This window comes from Nerophis lumbriciformis, linkage group LG14 (genome assembly GCF_033978685.3).
Source record: "Nerophis lumbriciformis linkage group LG14, RoL_Nlum_v2.1, whole genome shotgun sequence".
NCBI lineage: Eukaryota > Metazoa > Chordata > Actinopteri > Syngnathiformes > Syngnathidae > Nerophis > Nerophis lumbriciformis.
In genome coordinates this window covers 28256797-28277051 of record NC_084561.2, presented here as the reverse complement: position 1 = coordinate 28277051, position 20255 = coordinate 28256797, and the positions used below count along the sequence as shown (strand labels likewise).

General features: G+C 39.2%; 1 protein-coding gene across 2 annotated transcripts in view; it reads left to right on the top strand.

Moving 5' to 3' along the window:
- LOC133616842 (uncharacterized) overlaps window positions 1–20255 on the top strand; it is a 271957-nt gene that overhangs the window by 212899 nt on the left and 38803 nt on the right. For both annotated transcript variants that reach the window (XR_012050812.1, XM_061976458.2), the window contains exons 36-41: window positions 5548–5601; window positions 5873–5980; window positions 13559–13612; window positions 13701–13808; window positions 17025–17078; window positions 19905–19958. Coding sequence is in view for 1 of the 2 variants with exons in the window: in XM_061976458.2 (XP_061832442.2) it covers window positions 5548–5601; window positions 5873–5980; window positions 13559–13612; window positions 13701–13808; window positions 17025–17078; window positions 19905–19958 (432 nt within the window). In the remaining variant the exon portion in view is untranslated. The remainder of the gene's footprint in view (window positions 1–5547; window positions 5602–5872; window positions 5981–13558; window positions 13613–13700; window positions 13809–17024; window positions 17079–19904; window positions 19959–20255) is intronic.

Genomic DNA, 20255 nt, shown 5'->3' with positions numbered 1-20255 from the left:
CAGGGAACAGGGAAGCAAGGAAACAGCTGACCACTCGATGATGTAAACATAGGGACACACGATAGTGATCACTGCGTCGCTATAAATAGTTTGTCTACGTTGGCGCTTATAATAACAATATCACTAATACTTGGTTAATATTCAAGTCACGAAATGTAAATTGAGTAATGTTGGTGCTTTTTGTAGGGTTATTAATTGGGTTTTACAGGCGGAGTAGAGGACCTCCCAGTGACTTGTATTTACGTTTGTTTAATATTTAGATTACATTAAATGAAAAAAATCTATCGGTCGTCATGTCTTTCATAATGATTGTGAACAATAGGCAACATGTCCAAAAACGTTTAGTTCCCCTTTAACAACATTACTGATTATTATTCACTGCAGACTTTATGAGAGACAACAAACATAATAAAACATCACTTACAGTACAATATCTGCTGTCATTAGGATGCCGACTGGTAGGATGTTCATATATTCTCATTTAGATGAAGAATGTCTCATAATCCTCGGAAAGAAAAGGAAGGTGGAGCCAAGCGTCTTTTCGTGTCGTTTTCGCCACTCGAGTCTAATTTGGGTGTCAAAGTGTAACAACTTGTCGAAATACATCTCAGCCTTCTTTTATCCAGGTGGGAGGCATGATTTATGATCTACAATAAGCTTCCAAGGAGCAGGGAAGCGAGGAAACAGCTGACCACTCGTGATCACAGCGCCGCTATAAATAGTTTGACTGCGTTAGACTTAGACTTAGACTTCCTTTTTATTGTCATTGAAATTTGAACTTTACAGTACAGATAAGAACACAATTTCGTTGCATTAGCTCATGGTAGTGCAGGATAAAAAAAAAAGCAATAAGGTGCATATATAAATAAATAGATTACTGTACAGATAAATATATTGCACTTTTTCATATGCATCCACGTTTATGGATGTATGTTATATTGTCTTTTTATTCCAGCGAGTTAATCCATTTTGGAGGGAATTGAGGGGATAATTATGATGCGTTCAAGAGTCTTACGGCCTTAGGGAAGAAGCTGTTACAGAACCTGGAGGTTCTGCTTCGGAGGCTGCGGAACCTCTTTCTAGAGTCCAGCAGTGAAAACAGTCCTTGGTGGGGGTGGGAGGAGTCTTTGCAGATTTTCTAAGCCCTGGTCAGGCAGCGGCTTTTTGCGATCTCCTGGATAGGAGGAAGAGGAGTCCTGATGATCTTTTCCGCCATCCTCACCACTCTCTGGAGAGACTTCCAGTCTGAGGCATTGCAGGCTCCAGTCCAGACAGAGATGCTGTTGGTCAGCAGGCTCTCTATAGTGCCTCTGTAGAATGTGGTGAGAATGGGGGGAGGGAGCTGTGCTCTTTTCATCCGACGCAAAAAGTGCATGCGCTGCTGAGCTCTTTTTACAAGAGCTCCGGTGTGTAGGGACCAGGTCATATTGTCAGTTATCTGCACCCCCAGGAACTTGGTGCTGCTTACTATCTCCACCGCTGTGCCATTGATAAAGAGTGGAGCGTGGCTGGACTGGTGCTTCCTGAAGTCAACTATGATCTCCTTGGTCTTGTCGACATTCAGGACCAGGTTATTGGTTCTGCACCAGTCAACCAGATGTTTCACCTCCTCCCTCTAGTCCATGTCGTTGTTGTCACGGATGAGGCCCACTACTGTCGTGTCGTCCGCATACTTCACAATGTGGTTAGTAGTGGACCTGGCGCAGCAGTCATGGGTCATCAACGTGAACAGCAGCGGACTCAGGACGCAGCCCTGGGGGGAGCAAGTGCTCAGGGAGATGGCACTGGAGGTGTTGTTGTCCACTCTCACAGACTGGGGTCTGTCTGTGAGGAAGTCAAGCAGCCAGTTGTATAGGGGGGTACTGAATCCAAGGGGGACCAGTTTGCTCACCAAGTGCTGCGGGATGATGTTGTTGAATGCTGAGCTGAAGTCCAGGAACAACATCCGCACGTGTGTGTCCTTTCCTTCCAGAGTTAGCGCTTATAACAACAACATCACTAATACTTGGTTAATACTCAAGTCACGAAATGTAATTAGAGTATTGTTGGTGTTTTTGGATTTATTTATTTTTTATTTGATTTTATGGACGGAATGGACCTCCATTGGCTTCGCTGTAAGCAGACTTTTATTTACGTTAATTTAAGTTAGAATGCATTAAAAAAAAGTCCATCCGTCGTCATGTCTTTCATAATATATGTGAACGATAGGCAAAACTCCAAAAAAAGTGCAGTTCCCCTTTAAGTTGGACATTTGTGATCAAAAGTTTAAAATTGCCTCTAATTGGTCTAAAAATCAGACATTCATATTATGAGGGGAAATCTAAATTTCCTTATATTGTCGTTATATCTAACCATTGGTCATTTTAACCCTGTCGTCTGAACATTGTTGGAGTATTTTTTTTATTGACATATCAATATGATATTTTAAATATCATTGCAGATTTTTTATGAATATATTACAATTTATTTGTTGATTGCCTTAACAAAAAAGAAGCAAAGGGCTCATATTTATGTTCTGTTCTCATGCATAATCTCACAGTGTGAGAATGTGTAATTTGTACATTCTCACAATTGTATTTAACCTTTTTATACAAATACACTCAGAATTCCAAATAAAGCTGTGACCTTTTTCGTGGTTGCAGTCGACAAATGACTGTAAATCCCTACTGAATTTGTCACTTTTAAATCACACATAATAATAATACAAATGTTCCGTTGCCAGATATTTTTATTGGATTTTATTTGTGACATGTTTACATTTTATATGCTCATAAAACTATATAAGACTGCTAAATTATATACGCTTTACTTTTAACAAGACATTTTTATAGTGCATCCAATGTAACACACCAGTCAGGTGCGCGTATGAATGCTGAGCAATATGTGCATGGCAAACTTGTGACCTGCCAGAAAAATCAAGACGGCATGAGAGTCTGTCATGTTTATTTTCACTCTTTCAACCTGCCATTCAATAAAAATGTGTTGCTGCTTGCGTAAAGTTAAAATCTTCTAGCAATAATTGTGTCATGATATTGTGTCATGATATTTCCTGAATGATTGCTTCAACATGAATGATTACTCTGGCAGCAGAACCTTTTTTTTGATTGACAGTAACAGATTTCCGTCAACATTGTAGACTTCTCCTGTGGAGTTTCATTGATAACACATATATTTTTTGCAAATGCTATTTTTGTTGCTATCTCAGTGCAGCATGTATTTTTTTCTGATCAAAATTTGTACTACAGAGTAATAACAAGTGGGACTTAGTTGTCATTGCAAAATGCAAAGGCATCATTGTGTAAAATGTGATCCCAGGGGTAAACAGAACAATTTCATAAGTTACTACCAGTTCTTCCAATTTTACCTTAGAGGGCTTAAAGTCATACTGTTGCCTTTGTTTCCTTTTTCTCAAACAGGGCCGCCCATCCCTATACGTACCCCCTTTTTTTGTAAAAAAAGGCTCTGTTGAAGTCGTTTCCTAGCGGTACTACTGACATATACTTCACAGGAGCCAGGCGTGCCAAGTTGAACAAAGTTTTAATGTACATATATTTATTAAAGTCTTTCTCCAGCAGAACATGACTTTTCAGTCACGTCCGTATCCTCTCTCTCCTCTTGTTCCCGGCCGCTTACTGTTAAAGACAACAGATGATTAGATTAGCACGTACCACCTGTGAAATCTAATCACCTGCCAGCTGTTTCTCGCCGTCAGCACTGCCACGCCCCCGTCTGATGGTGCTCTGTCCTCAGCACCATGGACAGAGGCAGTGACCTTTGCTCCTGTAGGCAGCGCTGGCAACATCTGCCTCCACAGGCTCATATTTATTTCATTAAATGCGATGAGGTGAAAATGGATGGATGGATGGTTTCCTCCATCGGGTGGCAGCGCTCTCCCTTAGAGATGGGGTGAGAATCTCTGTTACTCGAGAGGAGCTCAGAGTAAAGCCGCTGCTTCTCCACATCCAGAGGAGCAAGATGAGGTGGTTAGGGCATTTGGTCTGAATGCCCCAAAAACACCTCCCTGGGGAGGTGTTTAGGGCGCGTTCGACCAATAGGAGACCACAGTGGTGAGACTATGCCTCGGAACGCCTCAGGATCCCCCAGTAAGAGCTGGGCAAAGTAGCTAGAAAGAGGGAAGTCTGGGCTTCTCTGCTTAGGCTGCTGCCCCCGCGACCCGACTATGGATAAGCGGAAGAAGATGGATGGATGGATGGATGGATGCATGGTTCCATAGATTCCATTAGTTGATACACAGTTTTCTTGGGGTCCATCACATACGACAATAGCATCTACCTAAATAAAAACTCAACAATACGTAGAAAATACACTCAAAAACAAAGGATATGCTTATAAACAATAAACAATACTACAATATGCTTATAAACAATAAACAATACTACAATATATTCATTAGAAACTGGCCATATATAAAATAAATACTAAAAGGGGAAGAAAAGACTTTGGTTTATCTCTTTAAGCTTGTTTTTAAAAACGTGTTCATATTTTGAGTTCTTTAATATACGAGGCAACCTATTTTTTGTATACTATCCCTTTTCTGCTCTGTCACTAATAAGACTATATTGGCAAATGTCCCATGACATTGTCACAAGGCCTGCAGCCGCAATGCATTGGTTTTGTAAAGCAGACATACTGGGATCAATCCTGGTGGGATGTAATTTATGTTTTTTTTTTTTTATTATATTAAATTGTTGTTGTTTTTTTTGCACACACACAATTTTTTTTTTTAACAATGCATCAAAGTTAGGGCTGCAGCTATCGATTCTTTTAGTGGTCTAGTAATCTATTAATTAGTTTGTTCAAATAATCGAGTAGTTGGATAAAACATCAACAACTTTATAGCCTCAATGCATATTTTAGAGACAATAGTTGAAGTAAACAACAATATTTCTGCATGCCTTAACCTTCATTCTTTTTTTCTAATAAATGCACATCATCAAGATTGAAATTGCTTTTTTAACATGTGTGCATTAGTAAAAATAAAAATTAAAAACTCTCAGCTGTTTGCCGCCACACAGATAATGCTCTAATGTGCGCATTATTGTAGCAGCCGTGCGGAAATTATCAACACATATTTAAAGTTATGTGGTGCAGATTTTACAATTGTTTATTAATTACACTTATTAAAACATTTCAATTGCATTGATTTAATTATTGAATTGTTCCAGCCTAATCAAATTAAATTAAAGTTTGAGTCCAATTAAATGGAGGCTGGGGAGGGGATCCAAGCTCCAAACAAAATTCCGCTTTGGGCCCCAATTTATCCAGGGGTTCTCAACTTACCATGAATTGATTACGTGGACCCCGACTTAAACAAGTTGAAAAATGTATTCGGGTGTTACCATTTAGTGGTCAATTGTACGGAATATGTACTGAACTGTGCAATCTACTAATACAAGCTTCAATCAATCAATGAAAGTAAGGGTATGTTACGGGAGAAAAACTCCAGACTGCATATTTCTATGTTTATAGACTCTTTCTGTTATTGTGCTGTCATATCATATTTTGTGAATTGTTGTGTGTTTTTAGGGTCCTCCTGGTCCACCTGGTGAAGACGGTCCTCAAGGGAAAGATGGTCCAAAGGTAAAGGACAAGTGGTCATGTCCAAGGAAATTTGACTTGGTACCTAAATAAAGTAAATCAAAGAAAATGGTCTCAGATTAGAAAGCTAACACAAGCTTTATACTGAATATTTTTACAATACATTAGGAACATCACTCTGGATTAGAAAAGGATTAGAAATCCGATGAACAGAATGTTGTGTTATGTATTCAGCAGATCAACTACTGACTCCTGTGTTTTCTCATGTCAAATGACTAATTACTCATATTCAATCTATTGTCTGTCCCGTTAGGGTGAGCCCGGTGAGCGTGGCGCAGTCGGAGAGCCAGGGGACAAAGGGTTAGAAGGAGACCCAGGACCTCCAGGACCACCTGGACAAGCTGGGAAACAGGGCTTCCGGGTACATGTATTTAAGATATAATGTTTCTCATACACTACTTTATTAGTAAAATAGATTACCAGACTAATGAAGACATGGGACTGCTTGTGAACATACTGTAGCTTGTCGTTACAAATCTTAACGGTGAATGGCATTGTGGTCTTTTTCTTTACATACAAACCCCGTTTCCATATGAGTTGGGAAATTGTGTTAGATGTGAATATAAACGGAATACTATGATTTGCAAATCATTTTCAACCCATATCCAGTTGAATATGCTCCAATGACAACATATTTGATGTTCAAACTGATAAACTTTTTTTTTTTTTTAAATAATCATTAACTTTAGAATATGATGCCGGCAGCATGTGACAAAGAAGTTGGGAAAGGTGGCAATAAATACTGATAAAGTTGAGGAATGCTCATCAAACACTTATTTGGAACACCCCAAAGGTGAACAGGCAAATTGGGAACAGGTGGGTGCCATGATTGGGTATAAAAGTAGATTCCATGAAATGCTCAGTCATTCACAAACAAGGATGGGGCGAGGGTCACCACTTTGTCAACAAATGCGTGAGCAAATTGTTGAACAGTTTAAGAAAAACCTTTCTCAACCAGCTATTGCAAGGAATTTAGGGATTTCACCATTTACGGTCCGTAATATCATCAAAGGGTTCAGAGAATCTGGAGAAATCACTGCACGTAAGCAGCTAAGCCCGTGACCTTCGACCCCTCAGGCTGTACTGCATCAACAAGCAACATCATTGTGTAAAGGATATCACCACATGGGCTCAGGAACACTTCAGAAACCCACTGTCAGTAACTACAGTTGGTCGCTACATCTGTAAGTGCAAGTTAAAACAGTCCTATGCAAGGCGAAAACCGTTTATCAACAACACCCAGAAACGCTGTCGGCTTCGCTAGGCCTGAGCTCATCTAAGATGGACTGATACAAAGTGGAAAAGTGTTCTGTGGTCTGACGAGTCCACATCTCAAATTGTTTTTGGAAACTGTGGACGTCGTGTCCTCCGGACCAAAGAGGAAAAGAACAATCCGGATTGTTATAGGCGCAAAGTTGAAAAGCCAGCATCTGTGATGGTATGGGGGTGTATTAGTGCTCAAGACATGGGTAACTTACACATCTGTGAAGGCGCCATTAATGCTGAAAGGTACATACAGGTTTTGGAGCAACATATGTTGCCATCCAAGCAACGTTACCTTATTTCAGCAAGACAATGCAAAGCCACGTGTTACATCAACATGGCTTCATGAGTAAAAGAGTGCGGGTACTAGACTGGCCTGCCTGTAGTCCAGACCTGTCTCCCATTGAAAATGTGTGGCGCATTATGAAGCCTAAAATACCACAACGGAGACCCCCGGACTGTTGAACAACTTAAGCTGTACATCAAGCAAGAATGGGAAAGAATTCCACCTGAGAAGCTTAAAAAATGTGTCTCCTCAGTTCCCAAACGTTTACTGAGTGTTGTTAAAAGGAAAGGCCATGTAACACAGTGGTGAACATGCCCTTTCCCAACTACTTTGGCACGTGTTGCAGCCATGAAATTCTAAGTTAATTATTATTTGCAAAAAAATAAAGTTTATGAGTTTGAACATCAAATATCTTGTCTTTGTAGTGCATTCAATTGAATATGGGTTGAAAAGGATTTGTAAATCCCGGGCTCGGGATCTTTCTGTGTGGAGTTTGCATGTTCTCCCCGTGACTGCGTGGGTTCCCTCCGGGTACTCCGGCTTCCTCCCACCTCCAAAGACATGCACCTGGGGATAGGTTGATTGGCAACACTAAATTGGCCCTAGTGTGTGAATGTGAGTGTGAATGTTGTCTGTCTATCTGTGTTGGCCCTGCGATGAGGTGGCGACTTGTCCAGGGTGTACCCCGCCTTCCGCCCGATTGTAGCTGAGATAGGCTCCAGCGCCCCCGCGACCCCAAAGGGAATAAGCGGTAGAAAATGGATGGATGGATGGATGTATTCCGTTTATATTTACATCTAACACAATTTCCCAACTCATATGGGAACAGGGTTCGTATATATATATATATATATATATATATATATATATATATATATATATATATATATATATATATATACATATATATATATATATATATATATATATATATATATATATATATATATATATATTTATTTATTTATTTTTCTATTTTTTTCAATTTTTTTGATTTGGGACTTCCCGCGGGCCGGATTTTGGATGCTGGGCCGTAGTTTGGGGACCCCTGCCGTAGACCACAGGTGTCAAGCTTACATCCAGCCTGCAACTATAAGTTTATATGGCCCGCGAAAGCCTAAAAAAGAATGTGTCAGTAAAGCATTTAATAATTTTCGATTATTGTATCTCAATTTTGACAGAAAAACTTGTAATACCAGCAAATACAGTTCTTAACTCGATGTTTTTTGATACAACAAGCTATTCCAAGCTTTTATTTTGTTATTGAAACCCTTTTATTAAAGTTTAGCCGAACTTAAATATCTGCTTGCCATATTTTACTTCTGATTTCATAGCAAGTTTTAAATCAGTTTGTAGCTAAACAATAATAATAATCAACTGAAAGGGCATGTGTGTAATAATCAGTCCCTCCATGATTTTGCAGAACTTTTTGGTGATTGTTGCAGTCTAGAATGCCTGTTTTCGCTGCAGCATTTCAAAAAGTTGCCGCAAAATCGGGATGACAGTTGCGTTGCTTTTAAATGCTGCTGTGATAAATTTGAATGGCGAAAATGTAATTTTCTTTTGGCCAAAATGTGCAGGCAAAATTGCGAGGCCGCGCATGATTTCAAGGGATCTGTTAAATTTGCATGAATTTGCGCAATTGCAACATCGTGAAATCCTGTAGCGACTGATTCATATTATTAAGTGGCCCTTCGGAAGCTTCCGTGGCCCACGATGAAAAAGGTTCGACGCCCTGCAGGGCACAAACAACCATTCACATTTTATCAATATGCAGTATCATGCTTTAAACCCCGCTATCGAAAAGCTGTGCACTACAAAACGTGCTAATTGTAGCAATTAATTCTGACTTCATTTTGATAGAAAAAAAAATCACAAATTGTTTTATTAATTTTAGTTTTGTAGGTCAAAGTGTTTAATATATTGTGCTCTTGAGTTTATATTGCTGATCAATTTCAATGTATTATTATTTATTGAGTTTATTTTTTTTTTCAGCATCAAATGGTTCAACTCAGTCAAAAAATGTCAACAGTATAAATAGGGATTTCATATTTTTAACATTTTAGGCAAATTGATGCATTTTAAATCTTTTCCAGTACTGACTAAAAAATAATGTTAAAGGGAAACTGCGCCTTAAATTAAACCAAATGTCCCAAAAAATGTTACAATGGAGCCTATGGAAGTTGCTCTATTCCGCCTACAAAGCCCTTTAAAAAACATCCAAACACCTCCATTAGGGTTTTATATACATGATGTAAGTATATACAGTATGTAATGTAGTAACAAGCACATTTATAATAACATTTATTATTTACGTATTTCAATAATTTTAAGTATACGTGGCTCATTAATTTCAAAAAGGCATCACCACGTTTGTTTGTTTTTTTCCTCTTCACTGATTATTACTCACTGTATACGTTTTGAGAGCTAACAACCATAATAAAACATCACTTACTGTACAAGGTCTGCTGTCATTAGGATGGCGACTGCTGGGAGGTTCAAATATTCCCATTTAGATGAAGATTGACTCAAAATTATTGCAAAGAAAAGGGTGGGGGGGTGTTTGGGGAACAATATCACTAATATTTGGTTAGAATTCAAGTCACGAAATGTAAATGGAGTATTGTTGGTGCTTTTTGAATGGTTATTTATTGGATTTTATGGGCGAAACAGTGGTGCTCCCATTGGCTCTGCTGTAAGCGGACTTTTATTTATGTTTATTTAATATTTAGAATGCAAAAAAAAAGTCCATCCATCGCCATGTGTTTCATAACAAATGTGAACGATAGACAAAATAAAATAAAATAAATGTTGTTCCCCTTTAAAGGAAACAACAGAGGATGTGGATTTGTATTTCTATAAACATTTGTTTTGGTTTTTATCTCTCCACAGTTGCCAATTATTCAAATTATATTAGCATTCATGATACATGAATTAAACTAAAAATGCATTTGGCATGTTGGTGTCAACAGAAATGTTAATACATTTGGGAGAAGAAGAAAAAAGGGGACAGTACGAACCAGCAGAGGTCAGCATTCACTACAACAAGGCTCAGCATTAATGGGTAGTAATTTGAGGCCCTTCTGTCCTCTGAAATTGTACTTGTGTGTTTTGGGGTTGACAGATTCTGATCTAACTCGGGGTGCTTGAGGTCTGGGAGGTCACCAAGTCAGCACACTGTACTATTGCAAAGCTCCCGTGGAACTGAGTTGCCTAAACAGTTTAACAACACAAAAGTTTAAACCCAACAATTAACATTTTTAATCACATTAATCATAAGGACGCTTTGGATAGTTTCGATGAACCACAATCAAATATGATTGATTTTTATTCTATGTCAATCGTGTTTAATTTTGCATGAGCAAAGACACTTAAGAAAGAAGGAATATGCCCTTAACGCTTTTATTAAGCAAATTGTGTAACACCTGAGTGTGCATCATACTTTGTCAATCAACTGTTCCATCATGGGTTTTTTGCAGTTAAATTTCCTATTGACATAATCCAATGTGCTGTTTAGTGTCTTCCTTATTGACTTGTATGTTTCTGCAGGGTTGGATTAATTTGGATAAACTTGTATATTTAGACATTCCTAAACACAACACAAGTGGTTTCTAATGTGCTCTCATATCAAGGTTTGAATCAGAGCTGCCAATTGCACTGTTGTGCATGAAGAATTGCATGTAAAATGTCAATGAATGAATGACAGTGCGCTGTTGCTGTTAGGGCTGTCAAACGATTAAAAGATGTATTCACGATAAATCACATTTTGTTCATAGTTAACTCAAAATTACTCGCAGATGGATGTAATTTTTCATCATTAATAAGTAGAGATGTCCGATAATATCGGACTGCCGATATTATCGGCCGATAAATGCTTTAAAATGTAATATCGGAAATGATCGTTATCAGTTTCAAAATTATCGGTTTCAAAAAGTAAAATGTATGTCTTTTTATAACGCCGCTGTGTACACGTACGTAGGGAGAAGTACAGAGCGCCAATACACCTTAAAGGCACTGCCTTTGCGTGCCGGCCCAGTCTCATAATATCTACGGCTTTTCACACACACAAGTGAATGCAAGGCATACTTGATCAACAGCCATACAGGTCACACTGAGGGTGTCCGTATAAACAACTTTAACACTGTTACAAATATGCGCCACACTGTGAACCCACACCAAACAAGAATGACAAACACATTTCGGGAGAACATCCGCACCGTAACACAACATAAACACAACAGAACAAATATCCAGAACCCCTTGCAGCACTAACTCTTCTGGGACATTACAATATACACCCCCTGCTAACCCCTACCCCCCACCTCAACCTCCTCATGCTCTCTCAGGGAGAGCATGTCCCAAATTCCAAGCTGCTGTTTTAAGGCATGTTTAAAAAAAATACAGTTTTTGACTTCAATAGTAAATATGGCAGTTACCTTGTTACATTGTTTAATGCATCCAGGGGGGCATCACAACAAAATTAGGCATACTAATGTGTTAATTCCACGACTGTATGTATCGGTATTGGTTGATATCGGTATCGGTAATTAAGAGTTGGACAATATCGGAATATCGGATATCGGCAAAAAAGCCATTATCGGACATCTGTATTAATAAGTGTACCCTAGACAGAAAATTTTCAAGTTTTTAATAGCATAACTGGACAATTAGTTTGCTTTAATTAAATGTATTTTAAACTTCATGCCTTATTAAACAACGCAACACAAAAGGGTCAAAGACACGCTATTAATGACACTTTAAAAAAATATATGCACCTCCAAGTCCGAGTCCATGGTTCTCGCCTGGAAAAGGGTAGAGTGCCATCCCCGGGTTGGGGAAGAGATCTTCAAGTACCTAGGAGTCTTGTTCACGAGTGAGGGAAGAGTGGATCGTGAGATCAACAGATCGGTGCGGCGTCTTCAGCAATGCGGACGCTGTATCAATCCGTTGGGGTGAATAAGGAGTTGAGCCGGAAGGCAAAGCTCTCAATTTACCGGTTGATCTAAGTTCCCATCCTCACCTATGGTCATGAGCTTTGGGTTATGACCGAAAGGACAAGATCACGGGTACAAGCGGCCGAAATGAGTTTCCTCCGCCGGGTGGCGGGGCTCTCCCTTAGAGATAGGGTGAGAAGCTCTGTCATCCGGGGGGAGCTCAAAGTAAAGCAGCTGCTCCTCCACATGGAGAGGAGCCAGATGAGGTGGTTCGGGCATCTGGTCAGGATGCCACCCGAGGTGTTTAGGGCACGTCCGACAGGTAGGAGGTCACAGGGAAGACCCAGGATACATTGGGAAGACTATGTCTCCCGGCTGGTCTGGGAACGCCCTGGGATCCCCCGGGAGTAGCTGGACAAAGTGGCTGGGGAAAGGGAAGTCTGGGCTTCTCTGCTTAGGCTGCTGCCCCCGCGACCCGACCTCGGATAAGCGGATGGATATGTGGTGTTTTGCTAGATTTAGTTGTTTGTAGGGATACATCATTTAAATTCCTGCTGTAGGAGCACTTGCATTCAGAGGCCGAGGTACAATTCCATGTTTGGATACCAGTTTCACACATTATTATGTGGATTGTTATGATCATGGTTTGATTGTCAAAGATGTTTGGTAATGTAATTTGTGATTTTTCTACCTGCATAAACGCTTCTGATATTCTGCACATTACATGTTGTATAAGTTAATAGTTGCAATGGCTTTAGACCTAATATTTCCATAATGTACCCTTTTCTTTGGCAAATTTCGCTCGCTATTTTCCCGCTTGTGGCTCATCAGTAACCAGTGAACGCAGCAACATTTGTCTGCCCGAGGTTCAGAAAAGACACATACGTGTTAATTAAAACAAAAAAAATTATTATAGTTAACACATTAATATTGCTTTAACTTTGACAGTCCGAGTCACTTTAATGTATTCCCAGCCCCTTTCTGCTCCCTCATTGATAAAAAAAAAATACATAAATGTAGTTTTAGTGCTGGGCTGTTATTTTTACGTACGGTGATTGATTCTTGATCAGGGTTGCGTACGGAACATGTTCTACTTTGACTTAATTATGTTAAATGTGTTGTTTTGCACTAAAAAACATACATAATTAAAAAATATATTTCCAGTATAAATGTGTTTGAGTACCGTACAAAAAATGCATTATGTTTAATTTAAGTTTGATTTAAAAAGTATAAATATATTTTGACATAAATAAAGTACAAAAATGTAGTAATTCCACTAAGGGCCCAAATTTAGCCTGGTCCTGGTTTTAATCAAGGGGTCTTTATCGGGACATGACCAACAAAACAACAAGGGAGCATAGTGAGATACTGACCTAATGATAGTAAGATGTAGATGATGTTATCAATACATTAAATTTTGTGTATGGTATTTATCTAAAACGACTTATGTTTACAGGGGCCAGAAGGAAAACCGGGAGCCCCAGGAAACAGGGGACGGAGTGGAAAGAAGGTTAATACACGAAGATATTACAGAAAAGTACAATTATTCTACCCTTTTAGGTGAAATATGATGCTAACAGAAGTGTGTCTCTGTCCAGGGTGAGAGGGGTCCTCTTGGCATTGTTGGTGAACCTGGTGATCGTGGAGACATCGGCCAGCCAGGCGAGGCAGCGCTAAAAGGGACCAGAGGAACTCGAGGGCCTCCAGTTCGTTACTACTTTTCTTCAACTTACATGATTACCATTTTTTCATATATGGCTTTAAGGGTCTGGTCAGAACAGTAAATGTAAATTATTCAACCTGCTCCCTAATTGTTGAAATTATGAGTTCACCATGTGTATTAGCGCAGAACAAATGACTTGGACATATCACACCTTTTTAGCAATTAAGTTAGAATACACAATATTTCTTGGTATGGTATGGTTTATCAGTGCGGACATGCTTAACAAGTGACATCAAGGAGCATCACATGGTCACACTTGCACAATTCAGCACCAAAATAAGTCAATGTGTTGTACTGATAATTCATTCACATCATATATTTTACTTGAGGAGACCTACAAACCCTGTTTCCATATGAGTTGGGAAATTGTGTTAGATGTAAATATAAACGGAATACGATGATTTGCAAATCCTTTTCAACCCATTTTCAATTGAATGCACTACAAAGACAAGATATGTGATGTTCAAACTCATAAACTTATTTTTTTTTTTGCAAATAATAATTAACTTAGAATTTCATGGCTGCAACACGTGCCAAAGTAGTTGGGAAAGGGCATGTTCACCACTGTGTTACATGGCCTTTCCTTTTAACAACACTCAGTAAACGTTTGGGAACTGAGGAGACACATTTTTAAGCTTCTCAGGTGGAATTCTTTCTCATTCTTGCTTGATGTACAGCTTACGTTGTTCAACAGTCCGGGGATCTCCTTTGTGGTATTTTAGGCTTCATAATGCGCCACACGTTTTAAATGGGAGACAGGTCTGGACTACAGGCAGGCCAGTCTAGTACCCGCACTCTTTTACTATGTAGCCACGTTGATGTAACACGTGGCTTGGCATTGTCTTGCTGAAATAAGCAGGGGCGTCCATGGTAACGTTGCTTAGATGGCAACATATGTTGCTCCAAAACCTGTATGTACCTTTCAGCATTAATGGTGCCTTCACAGATGTGTAAGTTACCCATGTCTTGGGCACTAATACACCCCCATACCATCACAGACGCTGGCTTTTCAACTTTGCGCCTATAACAATCCGGATGGTTCTTTTCCTCTTTGGTCCGGAGGACACGACGTCCACAGTTTCCAAAAACAATTTGAAATGTGGACTCGTCAGACCACAGAACACTTTTCCACTTTGTATCAGTCCATCTTAGATGAGCTCAGGCCCAGCAAAGCCGACGGCGTTTCTGGGTGTTGTTGATAAACGGTTTTCGCCTTGCATAGGAGAGTTTTAACTTGCACTTACAGATGTCGCGACCAACTGTAGTTCCTGACAGTAGGTTTCTGAAGTGTTCCTGAGCCCATTTGGTGATATCCTTTACACACTGATGTCGCTTGTTGATGCAGGGATCGAAGATCATGGCTGCTTACGTTCAGTGATTTCTCCAGATTCTCTGAACCCTTTGATGATATTACAGACCGTAGATGGTGAAATCCCTAAATTTCTTGCAATAGCTGGTTGCGAAAGGTTTTTCTTAAACTGTTCAACAATTTGCTCACGCATTTGTTGACAAAGTGGTGACCCTCACCCCATCCTTGTTTGTGAATGACTGAGCATTTCATGGAATCTACTTTTATACCCAATCATGGCATCCACCTGTTCCCAATTTGCCTGTTCTCCTGTGGGATGTTCCAAATAAGTGTTTGATGAGCATTCCTCAACTTCATCAGTATTTATTGCTACCTTTTCCAACTTCTTTGTCACGTGTTCCTGCCATCAAATTCTAAAGTTAATGATTATTTGCAAAAAAAAAAATGTTTATCAGTTTGAACATCAAATATGTTGTCTTTGTAGCATATTCAACTGAATATGGGTTGAAAATGATTTCCAAATCATTGTATTCCGTTTATATTTACATCTAACACAATTTCCCAACTCATATGGAAACGGGGTTTGTATAATAACATAACATGCTCACGTTTTGTCATTTAAAGTGTTTTAATTTTAAATGTAGCGTTTGTGTTTGAATGTCACCATTTTCTAATTAAAGAGGGGAGAATGAATAATTTGTAGCCAATGGATAGATAACTTATGCAGTGATGACCAAAAGAAAAAGGCGTCGATAAATAAGAGTTAAAAAAAAAACTGTTACAGAATATAGCATGGAACATTTGAGAAAATAAAAACAAACCATTAATAATGGTAAAAAAAAAAGTAAATAATAGTTAAAAAAAATATATATGTATTAATTAATATTAAATATTTTAATATTTAATTAACAAATGTTCGAATAAATACGTTAAATAACTGCAGATATTAAGGATAAATGAATGAATGTATAGATACTTTTTGACTGAAACATACAATTCACAAATAAATAGTGCATATAGATTAAAAGTGGCTGTTTGCATCATGCTCAAAGTTTTAAAATAAATAAACAAATAAAACCAAAGAATACAGCAAGAGAACCACAGACTAGCTTACGTTACAATTGGCGGTTGAAGAGAACCGATTTAACGTGAATAAATGTCTATATTTGTCACAATTAAAAGTTAAACTTTGTAAAACCACTTCGGACCAATGTTGACTTTAATTGGCTTTCTTTTTCCGTGTCCATACACGGGCGCTGCCAGCCCACAGAAGAGATCTTTGCATATAAAAAGATCAAAAATTGGATGCAGAGTTTAAACAGGTGAGCGAGACCATAAATAACTCCCGAGATTTGAACTCGGAAGAGGGCGGGTCACAATCATCGAACGCGAGCGCCCTCCAAGCATCGACTTAAGCGTGACATACAGTAGCTTCAAACGGTGATGAAGGAAACAAAATAAAAGAAGGAAAGCGTCATTCATCACATTTATGGAGATATAATTCATCTCTACATAATTGCCTGTCTAAATAAAAGACAAAGCAAAATTATTTCTCTAAATCATGTAATGTCTGCAGTTCTCCTTCTTTTGAATACTATAAATATTCAACCCTTTTTTTAGCTTGAAATAATCAGAAACTAAGAGGAAAAATCCAGGTGGAAAGTATCCATTTTTGAGAAAAACATCTTTTTTGTCCAAACCTCATTTTGAACATGTTGTGATAGGTGTGGAGAAAAGATTTATCTCTCCATCGTAAAACCACAGCATGTGCGTGTGGCTGAAGCCAGGGTTATATTTAGCTAAACCGCAGTAGCGATGAAGAAAGAAAAAAAACACATCTCTAAGACCTATTCAAAGATTATTTTGGTGTATTTTCTTCGTTTTTTCTAGGGTCAACCTGGCGTCATGGGCATAGAAGGGCAACCGGGATTGGCAGGCTACACAGTGAGTTGTTCTACTTGTGCTTTCTATACGAACATATTTTCACAATGCGCACAAACATTCAGTCGTGGTCAAAAGTTTACATACACTTGTGAAGGACATCATGTCATGGCTGTCTCGATTTTCCAATGAGTTTTCTTCCTGTTCGTGGCAGTGACAAAACTGTGCCATGCACTTTATACTTACGAACAATTGTCTGCACAGTTGCTCTTGGGACCTTAAGCTGTTTTGAAATGGCTCCAAGTGACTTTCCTGACTTGTTCAAGTCAATTATTTGTTTTTTCAGTTCTATGTTCAGTTATTTTGACTTTCCCATTGTCGCGTTTGTAACAGAGTCTAAAGACTGCATCACATGAGCCCTATTTAAAGGCCTACTGAAACCCACTACTACCGACCACGCAGTCTGATAGTTTATATATCAATGATGAAATCTTAACATTGCAACACATGCCAATACGGCCGGGTTAGCTTACTAAAGTGCAATTTTAAATTTTGCGCGTAATATCCTGCTGAAAACGTCTCGGTATGATGACGCCTGTGCGTGACGTCACGGATTGTATAGGACATTTTGGGACAGCATGGTGACCAGCTATTAAATTGTCTGTTTTCATTGCAAAATTCCACAGTATTCTGGACATCTGTGTTGGTGAATCTTTTGCAATTTGTTCAATGAACAATGGAGACAGCAAAGCGGTACCGTGAGTACGCAACTGCGGCTTCCAAACTTCCAAACATTTGATCGCTTGCCCGTACGTGCGTGCCGCTATGTGCATGTCACGTACATAACTTTAGGGACTTTGGGGAAATATATGTGCTGTATGAACTTTGGGGAGGTGAACGGTACTTTGGGCTGTGGGATTGAGTGTGTTGTGCAGGTGTTTGAGTTGTATTGGCGGGTTATATGGATGGGAGGGGGGAGGTGTTTGTTATGCGGGATTAATTTGTGGCATATTAAATATAAGCCTGGTTGTGTTGTGGGTAATAGAGTATATATATGTTTTGTGTTTATTTACTGTTTTAGTCATTCCCAGCTGAATATCAGGTCCCACCTGCCTCTCACAGCATCTTCCCTATCTGAATCGCTCCCACTGCCCTCTAGTCCTTCACTCTTACTTTCCTCATCCACAAATATTTCATCCTCGCTCAAATTAATGGGGAAATCGTCGCTTTCTCGGTCCGAATCGCTCTCGCTGCTGGTGGCCATGATTGTAAACAATGTGCGCATGTGAGGAGCTCCACAACCTGTGACGTCACGCGCATATCGTCTGCTACTTCCGGTACAGGCAAGGCTTTTTTATCAGCGACCAAAAGTTGCGAACTTTATCGTTGATGTTCTCTACTAAATCCTTTCAGCAAAAATATGGCAATATCGCGAAATGATCAGGTATGACACATAGAATGGACCTGCTATCCCCGTTTAAATAAGAAAATCGCATGTCAGTAGGCCTTTAAATGGGCTCAGAGAAGTCAACAGGTGTCGTCAATCATAATCACTCACATGAAGTTAAGAGGCCATGCCATGAAGATAATTTGATTTGATTGTAACTTTTCTATATCACTAAAATTGATAATGTGTGTTGCTGTATGTATACTTAACCCAGCAGATTTGGTCACATTTTCAGTAGACGTATAATATATTCATAAAAGAACCAAACTTCATGAATGTTTTTTGTGACAAGCAAGTATGTGCTCCAATCATCCATCCATCCATCCATTTTCTACCGCTTGTAGAAAATGGATGGATTTCTACAATCCATCCATTGGATTGTAGAATGGATGGATTTTATAATCCAATGGATGGATTGTAGAATCCATCCATTGGATTCTACAATGGATGGATTGTAGAATCCATCCATTGTAGATTCCATGGATTCTACATGGAATCTACAATTCCATGTAGAATTGTAGATTCTACATGTAATCTACAATTTCATGTAGATTCCATGGAATTGTTGATAGATCCCCTTTTGTGTGGGGTCTATCACAAAAAAATAAGAGTTCTAGAAATTATTGGAAACTCAAGACAGCCATGACATTATGTTCTTTACAAGTGTATGTAAACTTTTGACCACAACTGTATGATAAGTCGGTGATATTTAGTGCAACTGATCATTTTAAAACGTGTGGTGTATCAGAAACGTGCAAGATGTATCAGAAAAGTTCCAGGACTGTTGATCGCGTTTTTAAATATGAATGCAAGTTCAATCAACCAACACGTCAACAACCTCAATCGTTAAGCAGACGGAAAAAGGTGAGAGTTGTGGCAGGACACAATACTCACAATGTCCAGAGCGTCCAACAGTTCCTGGCAAAGAAGACTGCCGTGCTGTATGATTGTTTCCTCTTGTCATCAAGGGTCGTGGACGACATCAAGATGGCCTTGTCGACGGGGGAGGCCGAAAGAATCCTTCCATGAGTGCATGAGGGTTGGCAAGGAAGTCAGGGAAAGTGCCTTAGATTCCAAGGGGGATTACTTTGAAGGGGAATACTTGTAGTTTGTTGTTAGGATTTGAAATATAACTTTTGTGACACCAGTCCTGGAACTCTTCAGCCACAGCTCCTTGGTCTGTGTTATAGCTTAGAATTCTGGTTTGCCTCCACGAGGGACTTTGATGGCAAACATAGGATTCCTCACACTTCCTGTTAAAGATTGTTTTTGATTGATCACTTCCCAAAGAAATATACACATATTACAACAATCAATACTAGAGATGCGAACAAGAAAGCTTTACCATCAACATTTAGTATTTCTCAGACCATTTCTTTTTTTGCTTCAGATAGTGAGTGATTTCTGGTTTCTGCTTAGCCTAATTAGTTTTCTCACTTTAGGGTCATCCTGGCAAGCCAGGGCCAATTGGACCTCCAGGGCCTAAAGGTGAAAAGGTAAAACCTGTTTTATTTTATTTTTTTATTTCATGCATAATGCCTTAGTTTGGGGGTCAGCAACCCGCGGCTCTCGAGCGGCATGTGGCTCTTTAGTGCCGCCCTAGTGGCTCCCTGGAGCATTTTTTAAAAAGGATTGAAAATGGAAAAAGATGGGGGGGAAAAATAATTTATTATTAGGGACCGCAATGTCCCTTTGGGACAGAGGACCCTATTGTTATTGTAAGGTTTTATTATTATTATTCCGCCGCCTCTTTGAGCTGTAATTTTACCCCCTTAACATGCTTCAAAACTCAC